We start from the raw sequence: 20,496 nt of genomic DNA, 5'->3' as shown, positions 1-20,496 counted from the left end.
CTTAAATTGTAGGTTATATTTATTAAATAATATTTTTAACATCTTCTGATCAGATCCCTAGTAATTTTATTTTATAAAAAAAGTATTTCAAAGATGGTATTTAATAGATCATCATTATGCTGATTTTGTCATTAAATTTTCTAGAGCATCGTCAAGTTCACCTAGTCCAGCTTATTTACAGATGAGAAAATTAAGCCAAATACTATGCCCAAAGTGAGATATGCTTATGCTTTGGAATTGAGACTAGAACCTTGGCTTCTTCACTTCCATTTCAAAGTTTTTTCCCACCACACAACTGACATCTTCATTTAACCACTTAATGCCCTAAAGAGAGAAAACAATTCAGAGAATATGTTTATAAATTCCAATTGGAACAGAAGAAAAAAAAGAAAAGAATAATTTTTAAAATTCCAACTAGAAAATCTGAGGCCTAAGGAAATTTTCAATAGTGTGGGTGAAAGATCTGTAGTTTCATAGTAGTTTTAAGTTACTAAAATTTTTTTCAAGTTTCTAACTGGAATTGATGTTCAAGTTCATATATTTTTGAAAATATCATATTAAACTGTATAATCAAGCTAAGAACACTTTAGACATGAAGCATTTATAAATTTTTTTAAAAATTTCTTCAGCAAATTATCTTGCTTGAATGTATACTTTTTAGTATTGAAGAAATATGAAGTACATAGAATTCATCTAGTGTCAAACCATGAAAAACCAGCATTTATGAAAAACAGCATTGAGAACTGGTGATGTTTAGTTCAAGAAAGAGAAAGTCGTACTGGAGATCTGATAGCAGTTTCCAAATATTTGAAGAATTGTTATATGTAGAAAGAAGTGCAGTTTTGTTTTCCTCTTGCCGCAGAGAGATCAGTATTGGTCTTGGTCCCAGTGAATGGGAAGTTTAACAAATAAATCTGGGGTGAATGTTAGAAAAACTTCTGTAAAACAACTAAACCTTGTCCTACCAAATGGATCACTTCCATGTGCTAGGCTTCTTCCTATACTTTGTAATTACTGTTTGTTCTTCCCACAGCACCCTTGTAGGGCAGATACTGTTATCTCCATCTTACAGATAAAAATTGAAGTGCAGGTGAACTTGCCCAAGTTTGCCTAGTATATAAATGCTGAGCTATGATTTGAACATAGGTCTGCTTGATTCTTAAACACTGCTGATATTCAGCACAAGTCTATATATTATGTAGATTAGTCTGGCATCAGGTAAGAATTTGGTAAGTTAGTCTAGATTGCTAACCAATTTTTCTAAAACAAAAAATTGATTTTTATTAAATTTGTATAAGTAATTACGAGCAAGTAAAATTAATATGTATGATTATGTTTATTTTCTTTTGTGTGTTATAAATACCAAATAAAAATTATAACATAGTCTATGTTCAAGAAAATAGTAAGATATAAAATACACATTTGTAGCATTATAGTATTAAGTTATTTATGTTTATAAATATAAGTTGCAAAAATGAATTCATATCTCAGATTAATTGAATGCATATTAAGAATGTATAGAAAATTTATTCCAGCATCAGTTGGATAACATAAATTATATTACCCCCAAAAAATACATATGCTTAAGAAAACATTGTTTTAATTAGAGAAAAAATTTACAGTAAAGGAGAAATGCATTCAAAACATTTACTGTTTTAAAATTTTATACTTAATGAACTATACTTTTTGCTCTATTTTCTGGGGTCCTAGTATTTCAGAGACTGCTGAAATATGTCTTATGTTTCTAAATATATTGTATAATGTCTCGCTATATTGGTGAATTGATTGTGAGATAATATTTTTTATAGTTGACTTAGAAATATGACTATTTGTATTTTTGCTGTCATGGTACATAATGTACACTTAGTCATCTGGTTTTTTAAATTATACTTTTTAATAACAGGTATCTTTTAGATTTTAGGAGATGTAAAGTATTATTGATTTTTTTAAATAAAATATAGCAATTAAAGCTCTCCACAACTCAAACATAAAAGCTGATGAATATTAAGATGATTTTTAAGTGAAATTGATAAGGAATGTTTCATATTCAGAGTAGTATTCTATATATAATTCAGTAATAATAACCTGAATCTCTTTATCACTTAAAAGCTTGGGTTTCTTGAGAAGAGCTGCATGAGAGTCCTGAACTGGCTCCGAACTGCCAAGTGTAGATCTAATTACATAGCTTGAAGCTGTGGAAACACATCTCTCTATTGTGGATTACTTTCCTTGGCTTATTTACATAACTTCACGAATGAAGACTAGTCAATGAATTACACAGTCTTATATAGCTAGGGCAGCATAAATTAACCCTATTTGAGGTAGTTTATATTTTCCTGGTGTATCTAATAAATGTTTAGCTATGTCTTTAAACAAAAAACATGTGCTGTAGTAATTTTATTGGTTGCCAAGAATATCTAATAATAAGTGCTGGTTGTTAAATGCAATTTGATAACACTCATGATTAATAGACAGTTTTAACATTTATCATTTTAGCCCTATTTTTAGTAAATGATAGTTTTATTGATGTAATCCAAATGTAGTAGTGTCATTTTTTTTACCTTTACCCAAAGTAAGGATGCTTTCTTTATTCCTGTTCAGTAGTACATTACAGGTGGCCCTCCATATCCATGGGTTCTACATTTGTGGATTAAACAACTTCACATGGAAAATATTTGAGGAAAAAAAGAGTGGTTGCATCTGTACTGGACATGTAGAATTTTTTTCTTGTCATTATCCCCTAAACAATACAGTATAATAACAATTTACAAAGCATTTATGTTGTATTAGATATTATCAAGACATGATATAAAGTATACAGAAGGATGTGCATAGGTTAAATGCAAATACTACACCATTTTATGTAAAGGTCTTAAGCATTTGGTATCCACAGGGAGTCCTGAAACCAGTCTCCCATGGATACCAAGGGAAGACTGTATTTTGATTAATACATTTGATTAATTTTTAATGTAGGTAGCTTAGATTTAGAAACCAATTTTGACCTCAAAGTCCGGAATTTTTTCGTATGAGCTAATCTTCAGAATAGCTTATAAGTCATTTCTTTTTTAAATCACAAATTTTACACCTTCCAATAGCACTAAAATATGCATACACGTATTTCTACAACAGTATCAAAAGACTTAGCAGCAACTTTCATTTATTAAATATCAATGAGAGGTTTGCTGTTAAATTTAAATAAAACTATCCATGAAAATTATTTAGTTGAGTAATTGGAAGTTCGCTTGTTACCTCATATTTAATAAAGTTGTGAATGAAAAGTATTAACTCAGCCTACTAAGCTATTGTAATTTATAAACTTTTAATTTCAAATCTCTGCTGAAAAATGAATGGTCTTTGTGAAAGCTGACCATTTTTAACACTGTAATTTCAGCAATATTTATTGAGCATCCACTGATTGGATGATAGCAGGAAGGGTGGTATGTAGACCTCAAAATTAGCAAAATGTAAGCTCTGCTGTCAGGCAGCATTCAAGGAAGAGCTATAACTTGATGGAAAGAAAGTAGGCTTTGAAATGTCAAATCTGAGATGAACTCCCTATTCTGCTTCTGAATGACTGGCAAGTTATTAAAATGCTCTGAGCTTTAGTTTTCTCTTCTGTAAAATACTAATACAATTACCTATCTCGCTATGTGGTTAACAGTAAGATAACATGTGTATTGTACCTAGTAATGGGCCTAGCACATAGTATGACCCAATAAATGGTGTCTTTTATGATTAGTCCTAACACTGGGGTGAGCTATGTAAGCTTATGATTACACAAGGTGCAAGTATGAACAAAGTGTGATGGGAGTGATTACTTTTCCCAGGCGAGATTGGAGAAGGATCACTAGAACTGGGCTTTGCAGGTTTATAGAATTTACACAAATGCAGTCAGCAGGAGGACTAAGTGAAAAACATGGCTAACGTCCTAGAAATACACAAATGCATGGGAGTTTTAAACAACAGGAAAGGTTCAGAGAGATAACACCCAAAGGGCCAATAATGAAGAACTTTAGAGTGTTATGACCTTTAAAATCAAGTACTTTGTCATCTTTGAGAGGGAGTATCCTAATTAATATCTGGATTATTGTATTTATTGATTTTTGGTTATTTCCTCCTATAGTTGTTCATGTAATGAATGGTGGCTTCTGTGTTCATGATCTTCCTAGACTCCAGTCCTTCACCGTATAATTAGATATAAGCTCCAGAAGTACAGGGACCAGTGCTAGGCGAGCCCATTATATGTCCGCAGTGCCTGTCACGTAATTGTTGGATAATCACAGACTAGCAGAGGAACTAAGTCAAGCACAAAAATAGTTAAAAATAAAAGATAGGCAGTGATAAATACTTAAGTGAGAGGCATCTGAATTATTTGGATGCCCAAAAGGATAAGGCATCACAGCACTTGTATCTGGAAGCAGCCAGGAAGAACTACTTAATCATAGTAGTAATGTTCATCTCTTCCATGTATGTATGAGAGTTTCTTTTTTATTTCTTAAATGAAGTTTTATGAAAAATGTATAAACTTCTCAGGTAATTCAGTAGCCACAAAACTATGTTTTAAAATGTTTAAGATTTTTTCATAAGATCTCACATATTTATATTAACTCAGTTTACTCAGATATACATATCTAAATGCTTTCTTGCTCATCTTCATTTTTATAAAAGAATCAAGAGCTCCTGTTTATAACTCCACCACTTTAAAATTATCAATTACAATTCCAAGATTGTCTTTAGGTTTTTTCCATGGTTTGCATACTTTTTAAAAATATTTCTTCAAGCCACATTTTTTGACCATGTGATATGTATTCCTTTATTAAAATCAATATTGTTTTAACTATGATGGCCTTTCTCTGTTAAGTTTAAAATACTTCTCTAACATAAAAATAATTTTTCAGGTATTTCTTTTAGTAGTATCAGGTTTTTTTTGTTTTTGTTTTTGTTTTTCTGACCCTTGAAATGAATGATTTACTTTATCATTTTTTATGAGGTTATGTTTTACCTTTTCAGGTGGTATTATTTTTGTCCACATGTCCATTTCTATAAAAAGTCTGTATTGACCACCACATGCATTTGCTCTCTTCTCTGTAACTTTGAACATATGGATACTTTCCCCTTGAACTGCTGTTGATTTCTTCTGCTAGGTCATGTCTCTTTTTTCTTCCTAAAGCTTTTCCAGGTAAACTAAAATATAAATTCGCCACTTAGACCACAGTTTTCATCATCACCCTTTTAAGTGCATTGTTAAATAAGTGCATTGTTTAAGTGTTTTTTTAGGCTTTTTACCATAAAACCCATAGCAGTAAAATAACCATAGCAAATATACTATCTTATTATGAATATATTGTTATAGCCTCATTGTTATCAATTATGTCTCCTGTTCAAAATAATTTATACATTTAATTATAAAAACTATTTAGCCAGGTGAGGTGGTGTGCACCTGTAGTCCCAGCTACTTAGGAGGCTGAGGCAGGAGAATCACTTGAACCTGGGAGGCAGAGATTGCAGTGGGCTGATATCGCACCACTGAACTCCAGCCTGGCGACAGAGCGAGACTCCGTCTCAAAAAAAAAAAAAAAAAAAGAAAGAAAAGAAAAGAAAAGAAAAGAGGTTACCTCCTTACAAAGGTTGCTAAACGGGAAGTGTTTTAAATTGTTTAGTATAGTGTTAAATACACATACACACACGCACATATGCATATAAGTGAGTAGAAAATAGGTGCATGGTGGTCAGTGTATAACAGTTGCATACTGGTCCGTTTAATCTTTTAGGCAAGATTAATTTTGTTTATGTTTATTCCCCTAATAATGGTGTTAATATTTACCAGCTGTGGCACAGGTTCTCAAAGTTCCTGGACAAGAATATTAGCATCTTTGAACTCCTTAGAAATGCAGTTTCATGGCTTGCCCCAGACCTATATAGTCAGGAAGGGGATTGGGGGAAAGAGCAACAATCTGTGTTTTTAACAAGCTTGCCAGGTGATTTTGAAGCTTTCTAAAATTTTAGAATTACCATTTTACTAAACACAGTGTTTTCCCTTACATTAATCCTTTGATTCTTATAGTAATCCTGTGATAGATTGTAACTCTTTTTGTATGTTCTGGGGGAAATAAGAATTTAAGAGGTTAAATAATTTATTCTAACTCACGTTGATATTTAGCAATACTCCAAGGAAGAATTTTCAAATCTTTTTCAAATAATATGTCCATCTTTCCTTTGAATACATCCTAAAACAGTATGTGTTACTTAAGCATTCCAGTTTTTTGAATCATTATTTTCTGAGCTTTTACTCCTTTATTAATTTTAATCTGTATCTCATGTGAAAAACACTTTCTTTGACAGATCAACTAACAGGACCAGAACTCAAATTTACTTACTTTTTTCCCCCAAGTACAGGCATGGTTCCATCATATATTTTAAAAATAAATGGCTTTTGCAGTTTATGACCACATTCTGCCTACTTTTGTTTCTATGTGAACTTTTCCATAATAAAAATAAAACAATAGGAAAAATGCCTTTTGAAACTAAAAATAAATATATAAAATACTTTTAAATGCATAACCTAAAAACTCAAAAGTATTAACAGTTTCATAAAACAATCTAAATTTGCCATCATTATTGACTTAATCTTACTATTCTGTTCTTATTTTAATGACACACACCAGTTTAACTGCTGCTCTGTTACCAAAAAATGTTTCTAATATTAATTTGGAGTTATTTCTGTCAAATGAAACAATGCTGTCCTATTACTTGTAATTTTCATATGAGTCTATTTAAGTTAATTAACCAAATTAGAAAACCATAAAATCAGATGTGTTTATGGAGACCCAAAACCTTGTAATGACTTCAGTTGGAGCTTCAACACATGAAATTTTTAATTAAAAAAAAAAGTTTATTTTACTTAACACTGACATGATGGATCCTTTAATAAAAAGAAATTGTTACTTTAAGTTGTAACTAATATTTCTCTTGGCTGCAGTAGAAAATAATTTGCAAAATGAAAAGTTGACAAGTAAGACTGAAATAATTAATGAAGATTTAGGTCATATTTTATTTTCCCTTATGTTCTCCATATCTGCTAATTCAACAAGATTTACATAATGTGGCATTTGAATTATGGAGAATGGAAATCTGGTAGCATTATAAAACTCTGGCCCATCTGGGAAATAATGTTGGTGCTATATTAGTTATATAAAATACCTTAAAATTTCCTGATATTTCATATGTATAGGTAAATAAAGATATTATTGGGAGATTCTTAAAATATCTTTGTAATCGTGGTTTTATTTTACCTTTTAATCCTCTTTCAGCTTCAGAGGGGAAAATTAAGTTGGTAGTAATTATTAACCAATTTCATACAGTAGTGCTGTGGTCATTTCAGTAGTTGTTAATAATTCAATTTCTAGATCCCTCCCTTAGATTTCCTTACTCAGCTGGCTTTAAAGGAGGACCCAGAAATCTATTTTAATAAGCAGCAACAGTGATTCGGATGTAGTAGTCCCTAGGTCTCACTGTGAGAAACTTTAGAAGAGAATGTACTCCTTTAAGCTAACACACTAAAAATAACAAAATTAAATATTCCAAATACTACTGTAGCCTCCTTTATGCAACTTTAACCTTGGAATGATAGGAATGATTATCAGAGAATTTTCTCCCCATAACAGTAATGTACACATTTAGATCTTTGAAATATAGTTATCATAGTATCCCTGGTGCTGTACTAAGCACTTGGTACCGTATTTGGCACATAGTAGGAACTGCATAAATATCTTGGGATGGATGAATGAAGAAAACCAAGTAGCTCCATGTTTAGGGTTCCCACATTATCCTCACGTTATCTTCTCTTTGGTTCAGCTGCCTAAGTTGTGTGTACAATTTTATCTTTCTCCTTAAATTATACAGGTTTTTTATAGAAGAGACCACATCTTGTCTATTTTCATCTCTATTTTTAACTCTTTTTTACACATACATGCCTACTAAATACTTATCAAGTAAAAAATATTTTGTGATTATTTAATTCAGCATACTAGATTCTCATCTCCAGGGAGCTGGAGACAGGGGCTTTGTCTCTCGTTTTCATGGTAGTTTTATCAGAACTTGCTAGCTAATGCATGTTCAGAAGCATATGAATGAATGAATGACGAATGAATTAACAAAATAAGAAGTAACTTCATTTTAATTCCAGTTTTCTTAAAATTAATTTGGGGGTTAATGAGGTTTTTTGGGTGGTAAAATTTATTTTTATAGAAGAGAAAAAAAAATCTGCCTTGCTCTTTAAGAAGAAACTTACAATGGAAATGTCCCTACCATTTGTAAGAGATAGAATGATAGAATTTGACAAATTCTGAAACTGATGAATCTTCAGCAGGACAGAATTTTCTATCTTAGCATTAAATAGTATATCAGTCATTATGAAAATATCACAATTTGAACCTATGTGGCAGTTCGTAACATCCTATGAAGTAAAGATGTTTACCCATGAAAGCCTAGTGAGCCTATCAAAAATCAAGAGACTTGTTTTCCTTAGTTGAAAAGTAAGGAAAACAGAATGTCCCAGTACCTGCAAAACTTTCTGAAATAAATTCTATTAGTGTATTCTTTTTAAAATATTCTTTCTTTCTTCCTTTCTTTCTTTCTTTCTTTCTTCTTTCTTTCTTTTCTTTTCTTTTCTTTTTTTTTTTTTTTTTTTTGAGACAGCTCTGTTGCCAGGCTGGAGTGCAGTGGCATCATCCCGGCTCACTGCACCCTCCGCCTCCCGGGTTCAAGTGATTCTCCTGCCTCAGCCTCCTGAGTAGTTGAGATGACAGGCACGCACCACCATGCCCAGCTAATTTTTGTATTTTTAGTAGAGACAGGGTTTTACCATGTTGGCCACGACGGTCTCAATCTCTTGACCGTGTGATCCACCCGCCTTGGCCTCCCAAAGTGCTGGGATTACAGGTGTGAGCTGCCATGCCCAGCCTTAAAATATTCTTATTATATTTCTTTTCAAAACATATTAGTATCAGTAAATAAGTTGAAGCTGTGATAAAGTATGAAATCTCAAGGTTTATGCCTTTGGTAACTGTAATTAGCTTATTAAATTTCTCCTGAGGACTTGCAGTGCTTTTTGTTTTTCTGTAAACATTTTGGGTTTTTTTTTGTTTTGTTTCATTTTGAGGAACTTCTTATTCTCCAAATTATCTGTTCTCCTTTACTTTGAATGTACCTAAAATAATATTACTTATGTAAGCATTCCAGTTTCTTGAATGATTGTTATCTGATATTTTACTGTGAATTTTAATAAGCATCTTATATGTGGAACACTTACCTTGACAAGTTTGTAGACATAAGGTTATTATGGCTTAAATATAGAGATACCTCTATGGAGGTATAGATACCTTTGTGTCACCCTGTCTCCTTTCTGGTCAAATCCCAGACCTCATTTTGCTTTTCATTTTTGTTAGCCCTCAAAATGATCCTTTGTTTTACTTAGGTCAGCTCACATGAACCTATCAATTCCCTGACTAGATACAGTCTTTGAATATCCTCATAAATGTGTAGCCTGCAAAAAACATGAAAGTTTTAGCTTCCAGAAAAATGTAATTAACAGAGGAGTATAGGGGAGATACTGAGAAGAGGGGCAAAGATTAGAACCTCCAAGTTGCTTGAGGCCTAAGCGGAATACTTTAGTGATTCCAGATATTTAGATGTGTGAGTTTAGTTGAAAGCAGGGGCTAGGGAAACGTTTCTTTAAGTTACTTACTGCACCCACACTTAATATCTTCAGATTGTATATTCCAGATTGTTAACAGTGTTAAAATTGTTTAAAGTTGCTTTTATTCACACCAGATAAAATTGAAAAAGAGCACTAGTCCATATGAAAAAAATAATTTTTATCACACTAATGGCTCTTTGGGAATGCTGGGATTGAGCTGATTGTGATGGAAGGTAGAGGTCAAAGAAGAAACTTACAGAGGAAAGAAGGCAGGTACTGACAAGCAGCAAAGGCAAGCTGCTAAACACTCCCTAATTCTCTTCCGTTGTATTCACACCGTACCTAGTGACTGTCCCTGAAGATGCATTTTTTTCCCCACTTCTCCTTGACACAGCATTCAGACACACACCTTCTCTGTAATTCAGATATCCTCAGTCACTTCATGAATAATTCCACAGGAAGGCTTGCCGCACAGAGAATTCCAGGTACTTCTATAGAAGCATTTTTATCTCCAGCAGTCCCCTAACCTTTGTATTTTAAGTGATTGTTCTTAGACATGATTTTGTCCAAGGAAGAGTTTTCTTTATTGTTTTCAATTTCTTGAAACATCTTTATGGAATTGGAAATTTCACTGAATGTAGTAATCTTCCAGTGAGAAAACTCTCAAATATTTTTTTATGCTGTCTCTATAATAAGTGACTATGATAATAAATTATGTATTCAAAAGAGAAACATACAAATTAAACTCCAAATTTTATAGACTCCACAAACGTCTATCAACTTGTAAGCTAACTTTTATTTAACTTGCCTTTTTCCTTTATACACTTTGTTCTAAAATAAGGATATGTTGGAGAATTCGTAAATTTGTGATTTTGTTTTGAGAAATTAATAGTTGTTTATATGGAATGATATCCAGGCTACTATTAAGCTATAATTTAATTAATTGGAATAGTAAATAAACAGCTTTTCTTCTTTTCAGGTGATGGTGTTTGTACATGCTCGAAATGCCACTGTAAGAACAGCTATGTCTCTAATAGAAAGAGCAAAAAATTGTGGCCATATTCCCTTCTTTTTTCCTACCCAAGGACATGACTATGTACTTGCAGAAAAACAGGTAAGAAACAAAGAGGACAAGAATTAAAGCAGGTAACATGCCACATATCTCAGGTATTTTATATGTGAAAAATCCACAGTCTCAAATTCCAAGGAGTTAATTTTACAGATTTATGACGTTATAATCTTGACTTTTTTCTTGACTTAATGATCTTTTATTAAAAGGTTTCACTGTATGACGTAACACTTATTATTCCTTTCTATATGGTTATAATTGAAGTGTTTAGTCCTGCTCTTTAAAATATAGTTAAAATATAAAATGCAGTTAAATTTCATATCCTATGTTAACATCTAATGGGTTTATTATTGTACTTCTAAATAATTAATACTTTTTAAAAATTTCTCAGTTTTGATTTCTAAGGTTAATATTGACAGACATAACCTAAATAAGTAAGGCTTTTTTTTTTTTTTTTTTTTTTTTAAAGCAATGTGAAGGAATTCTGAGCCAAAGAGTTTGTAAACAGCTGCCTTGGTATTCAATATACATAGGCTCAAAGGACAAAAAGGTCTTGGGATCACCTGCATCCTTGTTAAAAAGGGAGACCTTTAGGCCCCAACCCAAACTCACCAAACCAGAATCTACATTTTAACTAGATCCTCAGGTGATTTTGTACACATTACAGTTTAAGAAGCACTCCTCCTGGTAATTTGAGTATTGGTAGTATCTTAAGATTTATATCAGATTTTATTTTATTTAACTATATCAGGTAATTATTTAGATCAAGATCAAGACACCTTTGGGCCAGAGGTGTCCACCTGTTTTATAATTAAAGTTTTATCAGAACATAAACATACCAGTTTCTTTATTGTCTGACTTTTTTTGCACTACCGGAGAAGAATAGAGTTGTTGTGATAGCTACTATAAATTACTTTCTGTTTCTTTGCAGAAAAAGTATGCTGACTCCTGCTTTAAAGCTGTGAAAATAAATTATGAAATAAAAAAAAATCTGTTGGCATAAAATGATAACTTTAAATTTTTCATATATATATAAAATGTAAGATTTAACTGATTGGTTACCGAACAGCTGCTAGCTGCCAGACATTGTGCTATGCCCTTTTATATTTATTATCCAAGTAAAATATATTTAATTGCAACTGTACTATAAATTTCACCATTTTATATTGATATTTTAAATTCTATATTAAGCTGATGTCAATTGTTTTGAAAATCAGACTCTCTTTCAGTTTAGAAATACAAAATTTATTCATTTTCTATATGTTTTTACTTTTGTTACATAACATTTATTGTACAGATTGTACAGCTTTGTGTCCTTCCAATTATTTATTAATCATGAATTTATGAGAGTCTTTGAAAAGTCAAGTTGGTATTCATAAGTCTTGTTTCATTTCTTTGGAAATATGAAAAAACTCTATGCTGTTTAAAAACCAAACCTTGAGAGCCATCTTGTGGATTTCTGGTTTCTTTATCCATCTCAATTCAGAGAACTATTGCTAATTTAAATAATGCAGGTTTATTATTTAATTGTTGTTATTGTAATGCTTAACATTAAGTGGTCACTAGTGTCGGGCATTGTTTTTATTACTGTATATAACTCATTCAATCCTTATAACCTATGATATTGCTGGTATTATCTCTTGATATGGTATATGTGTGAATCAAATATAGTATGAAATACTCTAGAGCATATTACAATAATTTATATGGAGACATTTTCAAATGATGTTTATTTAAGGCAATGTTACCAAGCACAAGTTCACAGATCACTGTGCTGGAAGAAAAATAACAGAGAAATGGAAAGTTTTGATACAATTGGGTAGATTTGAAAATCCCTAGTCATTTTTATCATAGCTTTTTTATATTTTTATTGTACTTGATTTTTATCCTGATCCAACTATTATTGGACTTTTTTTTTCCAAGAAGAATGAATTGCACACACATTTATTAAGAACATTATCCTATTCACCATTATATTCCCAGACTTTCATAGAGTATTTGTCTGATAGTAGGTATCCCAGAATTACTTTTTTTCTTAGCTTTTATTCTTCCGAGACTGACATTATAATAGATGTTTCACTTTAATTTTCTCATCTGACCTGCACCATTGTGCTGTCCTTTAAGATTCTTATTCCCGTTTTACAGATAAGGAAATGAAAACTGAGAAAGTAAATAATTTTCACAGAGAAGCTCATATTAAATAGTGAAGCCGTGATTTGAGACAGTCTGACTCCAAAGTCCACCATTTTCACTATACTGTGTCCTGTTTGTTCCAAAGCAAACAGATCACATCCAGTCTGGGACTTTCTGAAGACCTTAGGGCATGGAGTCTTTTTTTTTTTTTTTTTTTTTAATAAAATAGAAGAACATTTCCATTTCTTCAACCTAACTATATCCCTCACTTCTCCTAAAGAGAGATTTTAAAGAGTGAAACCCTCCACAGTGCATATTGTACCAAAAGATAAGGTCATCTTTCTCAATATTTTCTCAAAGCTCTAGAATTTAAGAGTATTTGTCTAGTGCTAGTGGTACCTTCCTTCGTATTTCTTGAAGTGCCTTTGAACTTAAATGGTATTAACATTCTAGCAATTTGAAGGGAGCTATTATCATCATGGTGGAAGATATTTCCCATGTTTTTGAAAAATGGGAAATTAAGAACCTAAAACATTAAAATTTAATTAGAAGGTAAATTTAATTAAAATTTAAATAGAAGGTAAATTTCTGTGTACGATGGTACACAGAAATTTAGCCTCATGCCTTCTGTTATATGACTTAATCCCTACCATGCCACAGTGATGCTTTACCCCAAGTGTTTAATGTAATCACCTCAATTCCTGACTTACTAAGATCTTTAAAAGCACTTCTTTACAGTTTCATTTAACACAATATATATTTTTATTTGTATAAATAACAAAACTCCATTAAGAAAATCCTCCTTCTGTGTATGTATTTGTCTGTACGCACATGTGCATGTAACAAGTCTGTTTCTATGCCTTAGCTGCAACTGAAATGATTCTTTTCTCTCTGTAAGTAATAGTTACACCTCAGGACTTCTCATATAATTTTGCCCTTTATTATCAAAGTCACCCCCAGGGGAAAAACTACCTATATTTCCAGATTTGTCCACTGAAACAAGAATGTAGGGAAAGGAAAGGAAAGTCTCCCAAGAGTAGTTTAACCTTCAGAAATGGAGCTTGGGGATCTCCCAGGACACAGGAATCTCTCAGGATGTACAAATGATGCCCAAACCAACAGAACACATTCACAAAAAGGTCTGGTTGTGATTTTACCTGTAGAAGGTTTATGGCCTTGAACATCTGAACATTTCTGAAATGTACTTTCTCTTCTATCAAATGAAATAATAATGGAGTAAATAATACCTAGTCTAGTTATTTACTATGAGAAACAGATAGAATAATGTATGAAATTATTTTGGAAACTGAACAATGATAAGACTTTACCTATCATAGAAATTTATTTTTAGAAAATATATATATACTAATAACTAAATTTCAAAATGACAAAAGGATAATAGTGACCACTTACTACTTTTATACTCTCCCCCACAAAGATTGTGTCTTAAGAAACCACTGTTTTCTATAAAATAGAACATACCTCAAGGAATAGCAGCAGTGTATGTTTATAAAAGTAAGTATATAATTAAAGATGCACATATTTTAGTTATTAAGCCTTTGTTTTCCACTGTGATTTTAATTTTAAGTTAAATGAATCCTTCAGTTAGAATTTTCAGATTCTGTTTTACTTGAAATCTCAGTCAAATCAATTTTTTCCATTAGGGACAAATTTTTAACAGGCTTTAACTGTTTTCATACTGGATTGAGTATTCCCACCCATCCCTTTACCGTATATTTCTGATTTATGGCCCTGATGTGAGTTCAGTATTTTTACATATATCAGTGATGTTAAGAGTTTGTCTTTTAGGTAGAATTTCTATCACGTAATAAGCCTTGTGTCTGTAGTCATTGAAAATATCTATTGAACAGTTAAAGCAATAGGAAGAATCTGATAGTAATATGTACCCTTAAGCTGCTTTAAAGTATAATTTTCTGACTTTTTATTATGTAGATCTATCAATCATTTCCTTGTTTTTATAAGTTCAGCTTTAGCCTTTGCCTAAATCAATGGCAACTGGAATCAATGCCAATTTGATTTAGTTATCGATGCTTACTATTACAGCTTGCTTTATTTTTGCTTGAGCAGCTTCGGTGTCACTATGCCCAAGTAAAATAAGAATCATCTCTTCCTAGAAGAGATGGTATCTGTTAACTAAAGATAGCATAACAGACTATTAGTAGCAGGAATGGTTAATAGCCCTCTTTCTGTTACTTTTTTTTTACTTTAAATATATGCAAAATGTCATCTTCACAGAGTTTATTCTTTCCCTGCCATATCTTATCAACCTCTTTTCCTCTTGGAGGCTAATATAATAATTTTTTTGTCAATTACCACCACATAGGATGTCAAAAGTTTATTAGTATTATTTAAATAAAGTGAAACAAAATTGTAAAAAAAAAAAAATACAATTGTTTGCTTAATTGCGTTTTTGGGAACATGACTTTTTTGTTTTCAAAGGGAGATAACCTCATATAAAATATAAACTTTGGATCTAAGCAAACCTGTGTTTTAATGTTGATTCACACATTCTGCCTTTTTAACATCCTCAAGCTACATTTCATCCCGTACAAAGTGGCAATGGTACCTATATTTTAAGATTTTTGTGGCCTGGTGCGGTGGCTCATACCTGTAATCGGAGTACTTTGGGAGGCTGAGGTGGGCAGGTCACCTGAGGTCAGGAGTTTGAGATCAGCTTGGCAACATGGTGAAACCCAGTCTCTACTAAAAATACAAAAAAAGCCATGCATGGTGGCGCGCATCTGTAGTCCCAACTACTTGGGAAGGCTGAGGCAGGAGAATTACTTGAACCTGGGAGGCAGAGGTTGCAGTGAGCCAAGATCGCGCCACTGCAACTCCAACCTGGGTGACAGAGGGAGGCTCTGTCTCAAAAAAAAAAAAAAAAAGAAAAGAAAAAGAAAAATTCTGTAATAAATAAGGTAACATATACCTTGCCTAACACATGGTAGAAATTCTGTAAATGTTTACCCATAAGCTTTGAAGAGGAAAAAGACAACAGTTTTAAACAATAATAGATGTATCAAAAATTAAATTTAATGCTTTGGAACAATAAAAAATAATGTTGAATTGTAAAAAGCAATAAGGTTGGTAGAAATATTAGGAAAAGCAACAACAGACTAGTTAATATCTATGTCTTTACATGTACACTTGTTAAATTTAATAACTTAAAACATGAAGTTTCCAGGGAGAAAATAAGCAAAAAGAAGAAATAAAGTGGGTAAACAAACTTTTGATGAAAAACAATTCTTAAAAAATTATGTAACATATATTCATCAATATATTATCAAAATCTAAACATAATAGTATCCAATTCTGAAGGTGATTTGAGGAGATTTTCTGTGGTATTGATCAATACTTTTAAAAAAAATTTGGTAATAGATTTTAAAAGCCAAGCCAAGGCTCTTATTCCAGACCTTTTAACTTTGAAATTCTAAACCTGGGAATTTTTCAAAGGAAAGATTAAAAGAAAAAGTTAATATACACCAAGATTAAACAGTTCAGAGAAAATGTAAAAGAGAAGCAGATTAATTCAAGCCAGTAATTTTAGATTTCAATAGGCAGCAACAGGGAAAGGACATTCCAAAGAGAGAAGAAAGAGAACACGGGCAAAGGGAAACTCTGGGTTTATTTGGAGAATAAGAATGTTCTCTATTCACCGGAATGTACGGTGCATGGAGGGCTAGACATGGTCAGACAATGGAAGACTTCAGATTCCATGCCTAGGCTTTTAGACTTTATATTCAGTGAGAAGCTATTGAACATTGTTGAAGAGTCAAATTGTGTGACAAAAATTCACGTACTGAAAAGTAGGATTCACTTTCTTCCAAACAAGGGACATTTTTATGGCCAATGTGTTCATTTCAATGTAGTCTAACATATGGTCTAACATTGTTCACTTTGAATAAGTGAGACTCTTTTTAAAGAACATAGTAAATAGCATTGAAATTTTATCCTTGTTTCTTATTTTGATTATAGGTAATTTTGATTGTAGCAAATTTCGTTTCTGTGCTTTAAGATGCATTTTAGAAGCATAGAATAAATTTCTTACAATAAATTAATACATCTTGTTAAGGAATCATGCTGTTTTGAAAAAGCATGTTAATTAGAATGTTGTTTTTCACTCATTTGAAAATACTTGAGTAGCAGAAGCACTCTAAAGACATCAGATTAATAAATAATGTCATAAATTCCTAGGGATAGAGAGATGTGTAATGATAAAATTTAAAATCAAAAACATTTCATATTGTGATTCATTTTTTTAAATTTTTCTCTTTACAGATAGCCAAATGAATTAAAATAATGCAATTTTAGATAAGATTTATCTTTTTCTAATTAGGGTCCTCTCTCTGGAATGCCAACTTATTTCTATTAATAATCAGGACAGCCTATATGGGAACCAGGATCATCTTTCAAGGAATATGACATGAAACAGAGCAAATGGCACTTTCTCCCAAGTTGCAATGCATAATTAGCACAGAATAACATGGAAATTAGTTATTGAGATTAGGCTAGTCTGGGTGATTGTGACTTCTTTATATACACATGGGCCTTAAACTGTTTTTTGTCGTGGTCACTCAGCAAATATTTACTCAGTGTAAGCTGGTTACCAGTCACTTTAATAGATCAATGGGTATCAATATAAATAAAGTGCTGTAAACCTGTTTGTAGTGGATTGAAGTAGACACATGTATCAGTTATGATTTAGTAAAAGGAAACAGAAACCATTCTAGGTACATTTTAAATAGAACAGAATTTATATAAGAAATTAGGTACTTACTAGAAATTTGGTAAAATCAGAGGAGTAGAAGTTCAGGGCTACTACTACAACTCTTGAATTTAACCAGTTACATGATGGTGATTAGCAGTTAAAAAGCCACAGCTATTACTACAGATGCCTTCCAACATTCATGAACACACTTAGAAAACCAAATTTTGAATGTATAGTACATCCGTTAAAACTTTCAACCCTTCTGTCTCCAAAATCTTGCTTGCCAGAAAAGTACTGCAGGAGATAGTTATCTCTTCATTTCCGTCATCCAGATCTTGCCTGAATGCTTTTAATTAGCACAATGGACTTTATCATCCAGTACCCTTACTACATGAGATCTGGGAAATTATATTCCAGTCCAGGCAATACAGTAAGGCTCCTAGAAGGAGGTAAGAGCAGATATTATATGTAGACTAATATTTGCTTTGAGTGGAAGTGGAAATACTTTTAGGGAGGAAAAAGTAGTCATCCCTTTACGCTTATGGAGCTTATATTCTGGAAGGACAGAAAGACTGAACAGCTAATTAAATACTTGATTTTAATTACATTTGAAATAAATAATAAAGAGGGATAAAGTCCTAAGAAAAAATTGAGTTGGAGAATCTGATCTAGACCCGTGGTATTAGAGGATGGTGTTGACCAACAAAGTGACATTTAAGCTGATCTGAAGGCTACGAGTTGACAAAGCAAGAGGACAGACAAGTATTCAAAAAAATGTACAGACAAGTACATAAAAAAAATGCACATTGAAGCAAATAAGAAAAACAAGTCAAAATGACTGAAATGTAAAGAGTAATAGGGAGTGACAGATGGCAACTATGTGGCATGAGTCTAATCTAGGCAAGGACCAGATGTAATACCCTCAATTGCTTGCTACCATTTTCTAAAAAATCATGTTATTTAATCATGTATTTGTGTTAGTTCAGAAGTAAATGTTGGGAAATAGTTACATTTTAACCTTATTTTTAAAAACATTTACATTGTGCTTTTTCTCTCATGAGTAGGAAAATGTGATGTAAAGGCATGGAAGGAAATTCTGCATGCTTTCACTGGGGAAAAGGAATATAATGCCTTACTTGTGTTGATGGATTATCTTGGCAGTTGCCCATTCCATTTGAGTTTTACTGACTATAAAGCCCTGTGTGGAAAGTTCACTTGTGAAAACTGGAAAGATAAAGTCAGAGGAAACCAAACTTAGACCGTTCTGAAACTACATACCTTACTTCCTTTACCTTTTCACAGCTGGTATTATTTTGTGCTGAATTTCCATGTGTAGAAACACTTTATCCAGTGAGCATAGTATTGGATCTCAGATGGCTTCCGTGGAGAATCCAAATTGTCTGTTCACAGAATGTGAACAAGATAAAGTATATCTCTGTAGTTATTCAGACAATAGCAAAACCTGGACTCCATGTAGTGCTAGCTTTGGAGAACCGAGTAGAAAAAGCAGTGATTTTTTTGATGCCTTAGAAAGCAGCAGGCATCTTATAGTAAACAAGTTTAGCTCCATAACTTAGGTCTTAGCCATCTCTTCTCCCTTCATTTCTCCAAACAAAACTTCTTTTAAAAAGCTTCTTATATTTCTTTTGAGGAAAGACTTGTATAACCACCACTGTTTGCTTTTGTGCATGGGTATATGTTTTAATACAAAAAAATTGCATCATGTTGTATACACCTTTTTGTCTTTTTCTTTTTCATTTAGTAATATATCAAGGAGGTCTTTCCAAATCAACTCAGAAAGATGGGTTTCATTCTTTTAGCAACTGTATAATATGCCACAATGTGGATATTACAGTAATTCAATTACTGAATCCTCTATTGATGGATACTTTTGTTGTTTCCAGTTACCTTTTATTGTTAACAATGCTGCAGTACACATTTTTACTCCTACTCTTGCAATGATATACTTTAGAAAAATTCCTAGCACTGAAATTTATCTATCATGTACTACATACATTTAAAACTTTGATGAGTGACCCCAAATTGCCTAATGGAGATATTGTTCCAATTTGTACTTCCTCCAGCGGTTGTTACAGGTGGCCCTCCATGTCCATGGGTTCCATGAATTCAGCCAACTGTGGATTAAAAGAATTTAGGGGAAAAAAAAGATGGTTGTATCTGTATTGAACATGCACAGATGACTTTTTCTTGTCATTATTCCCTAAATAATACAGTATAACTACTTATATAACACTTAAATTGTATTAGGTATTATAAGTAACCTAGAGATGATTTAAAGTATACAGGAAGACTGTGTAAATTATATGCAAATATCACACCATTTTATATAAGGGACTTAAGCATCCATGGTTTGTGGTGTCTACAGGGGAGGAGATGGTGTTCCTTGAATCAGTCCCCTACGAATACCATGGGAAGACTGTACTTTACCCCACATAACTTTGCCAGCACTGGGTAGTATTAACGTTTTTAAGTTTATAACAGATTAACAGGCAAAAAGTGGTACTTCATTATTATTTTGGTTGGCATTTCTTTAGTTATGAGTGAGACTGAGCATTTTTTACGTTGCCTATTTGTATTTCCTACTCTTTAAATTGTTCATAATCTTGGCCTGTACATGTTTAGTACATACATGTTACATAAACTTTTTTATTTAACCCTTGATGTTTATTTTTGTTTGTTTATGATTATTTTTTACCATGTAGAAATTCTGAAAATTTATTTATGGTCTCTGGGTTTTATGTCTTGCATATAAAAGCTATACACCTACTTCATCTGTGATTTCTTCAAGCCTTATATTTTATTTTTATTATTAAATACTTGATGTTTCTGGAACTTAACTCCAAATAG

The 20,496-nt window shown here is 32.2% G+C and overlaps 1 protein-coding gene across 2 annotated transcripts in view; it reads left to right on the top strand.

The window, feature by feature from the left end:
• ASCC3 (activating signal cointegrator 1 complex subunit 3) overlaps positions 1-20,496 on the top strand; it is a 392,749-nt gene that overhangs the window by 192,624 nt on the left and 179,629 nt on the right. For both annotated transcript variants that reach the window (XM_033234693.1, XM_033234694.1), the window contains one exon: positions 10,677-10,811. In XM_033234693.1, coding sequence (XP_033090584.1) covers positions 10,677-10,811 — 135 coding nt within the window. The remainder of the gene's footprint in view (positions 1-10,676; positions 10,812-20,496) is intronic.

Source organism: Trachypithecus francoisi, unplaced genomic scaffold (assembly GCF_009764315.1).
Source record: "Trachypithecus francoisi isolate TF-2019V2 unplaced genomic scaffold, Tfra_2.0 Lachesis_group15, whole genome shotgun sequence".
NCBI lineage: Eukaryota > Metazoa > Chordata > Mammalia > Primates > Cercopithecidae > Trachypithecus > Trachypithecus francoisi.
The sequence above is the reverse complement of the archived record's forward strand: the minus strand, read 5'-3'. Positions and strand labels throughout refer to the sequence as shown.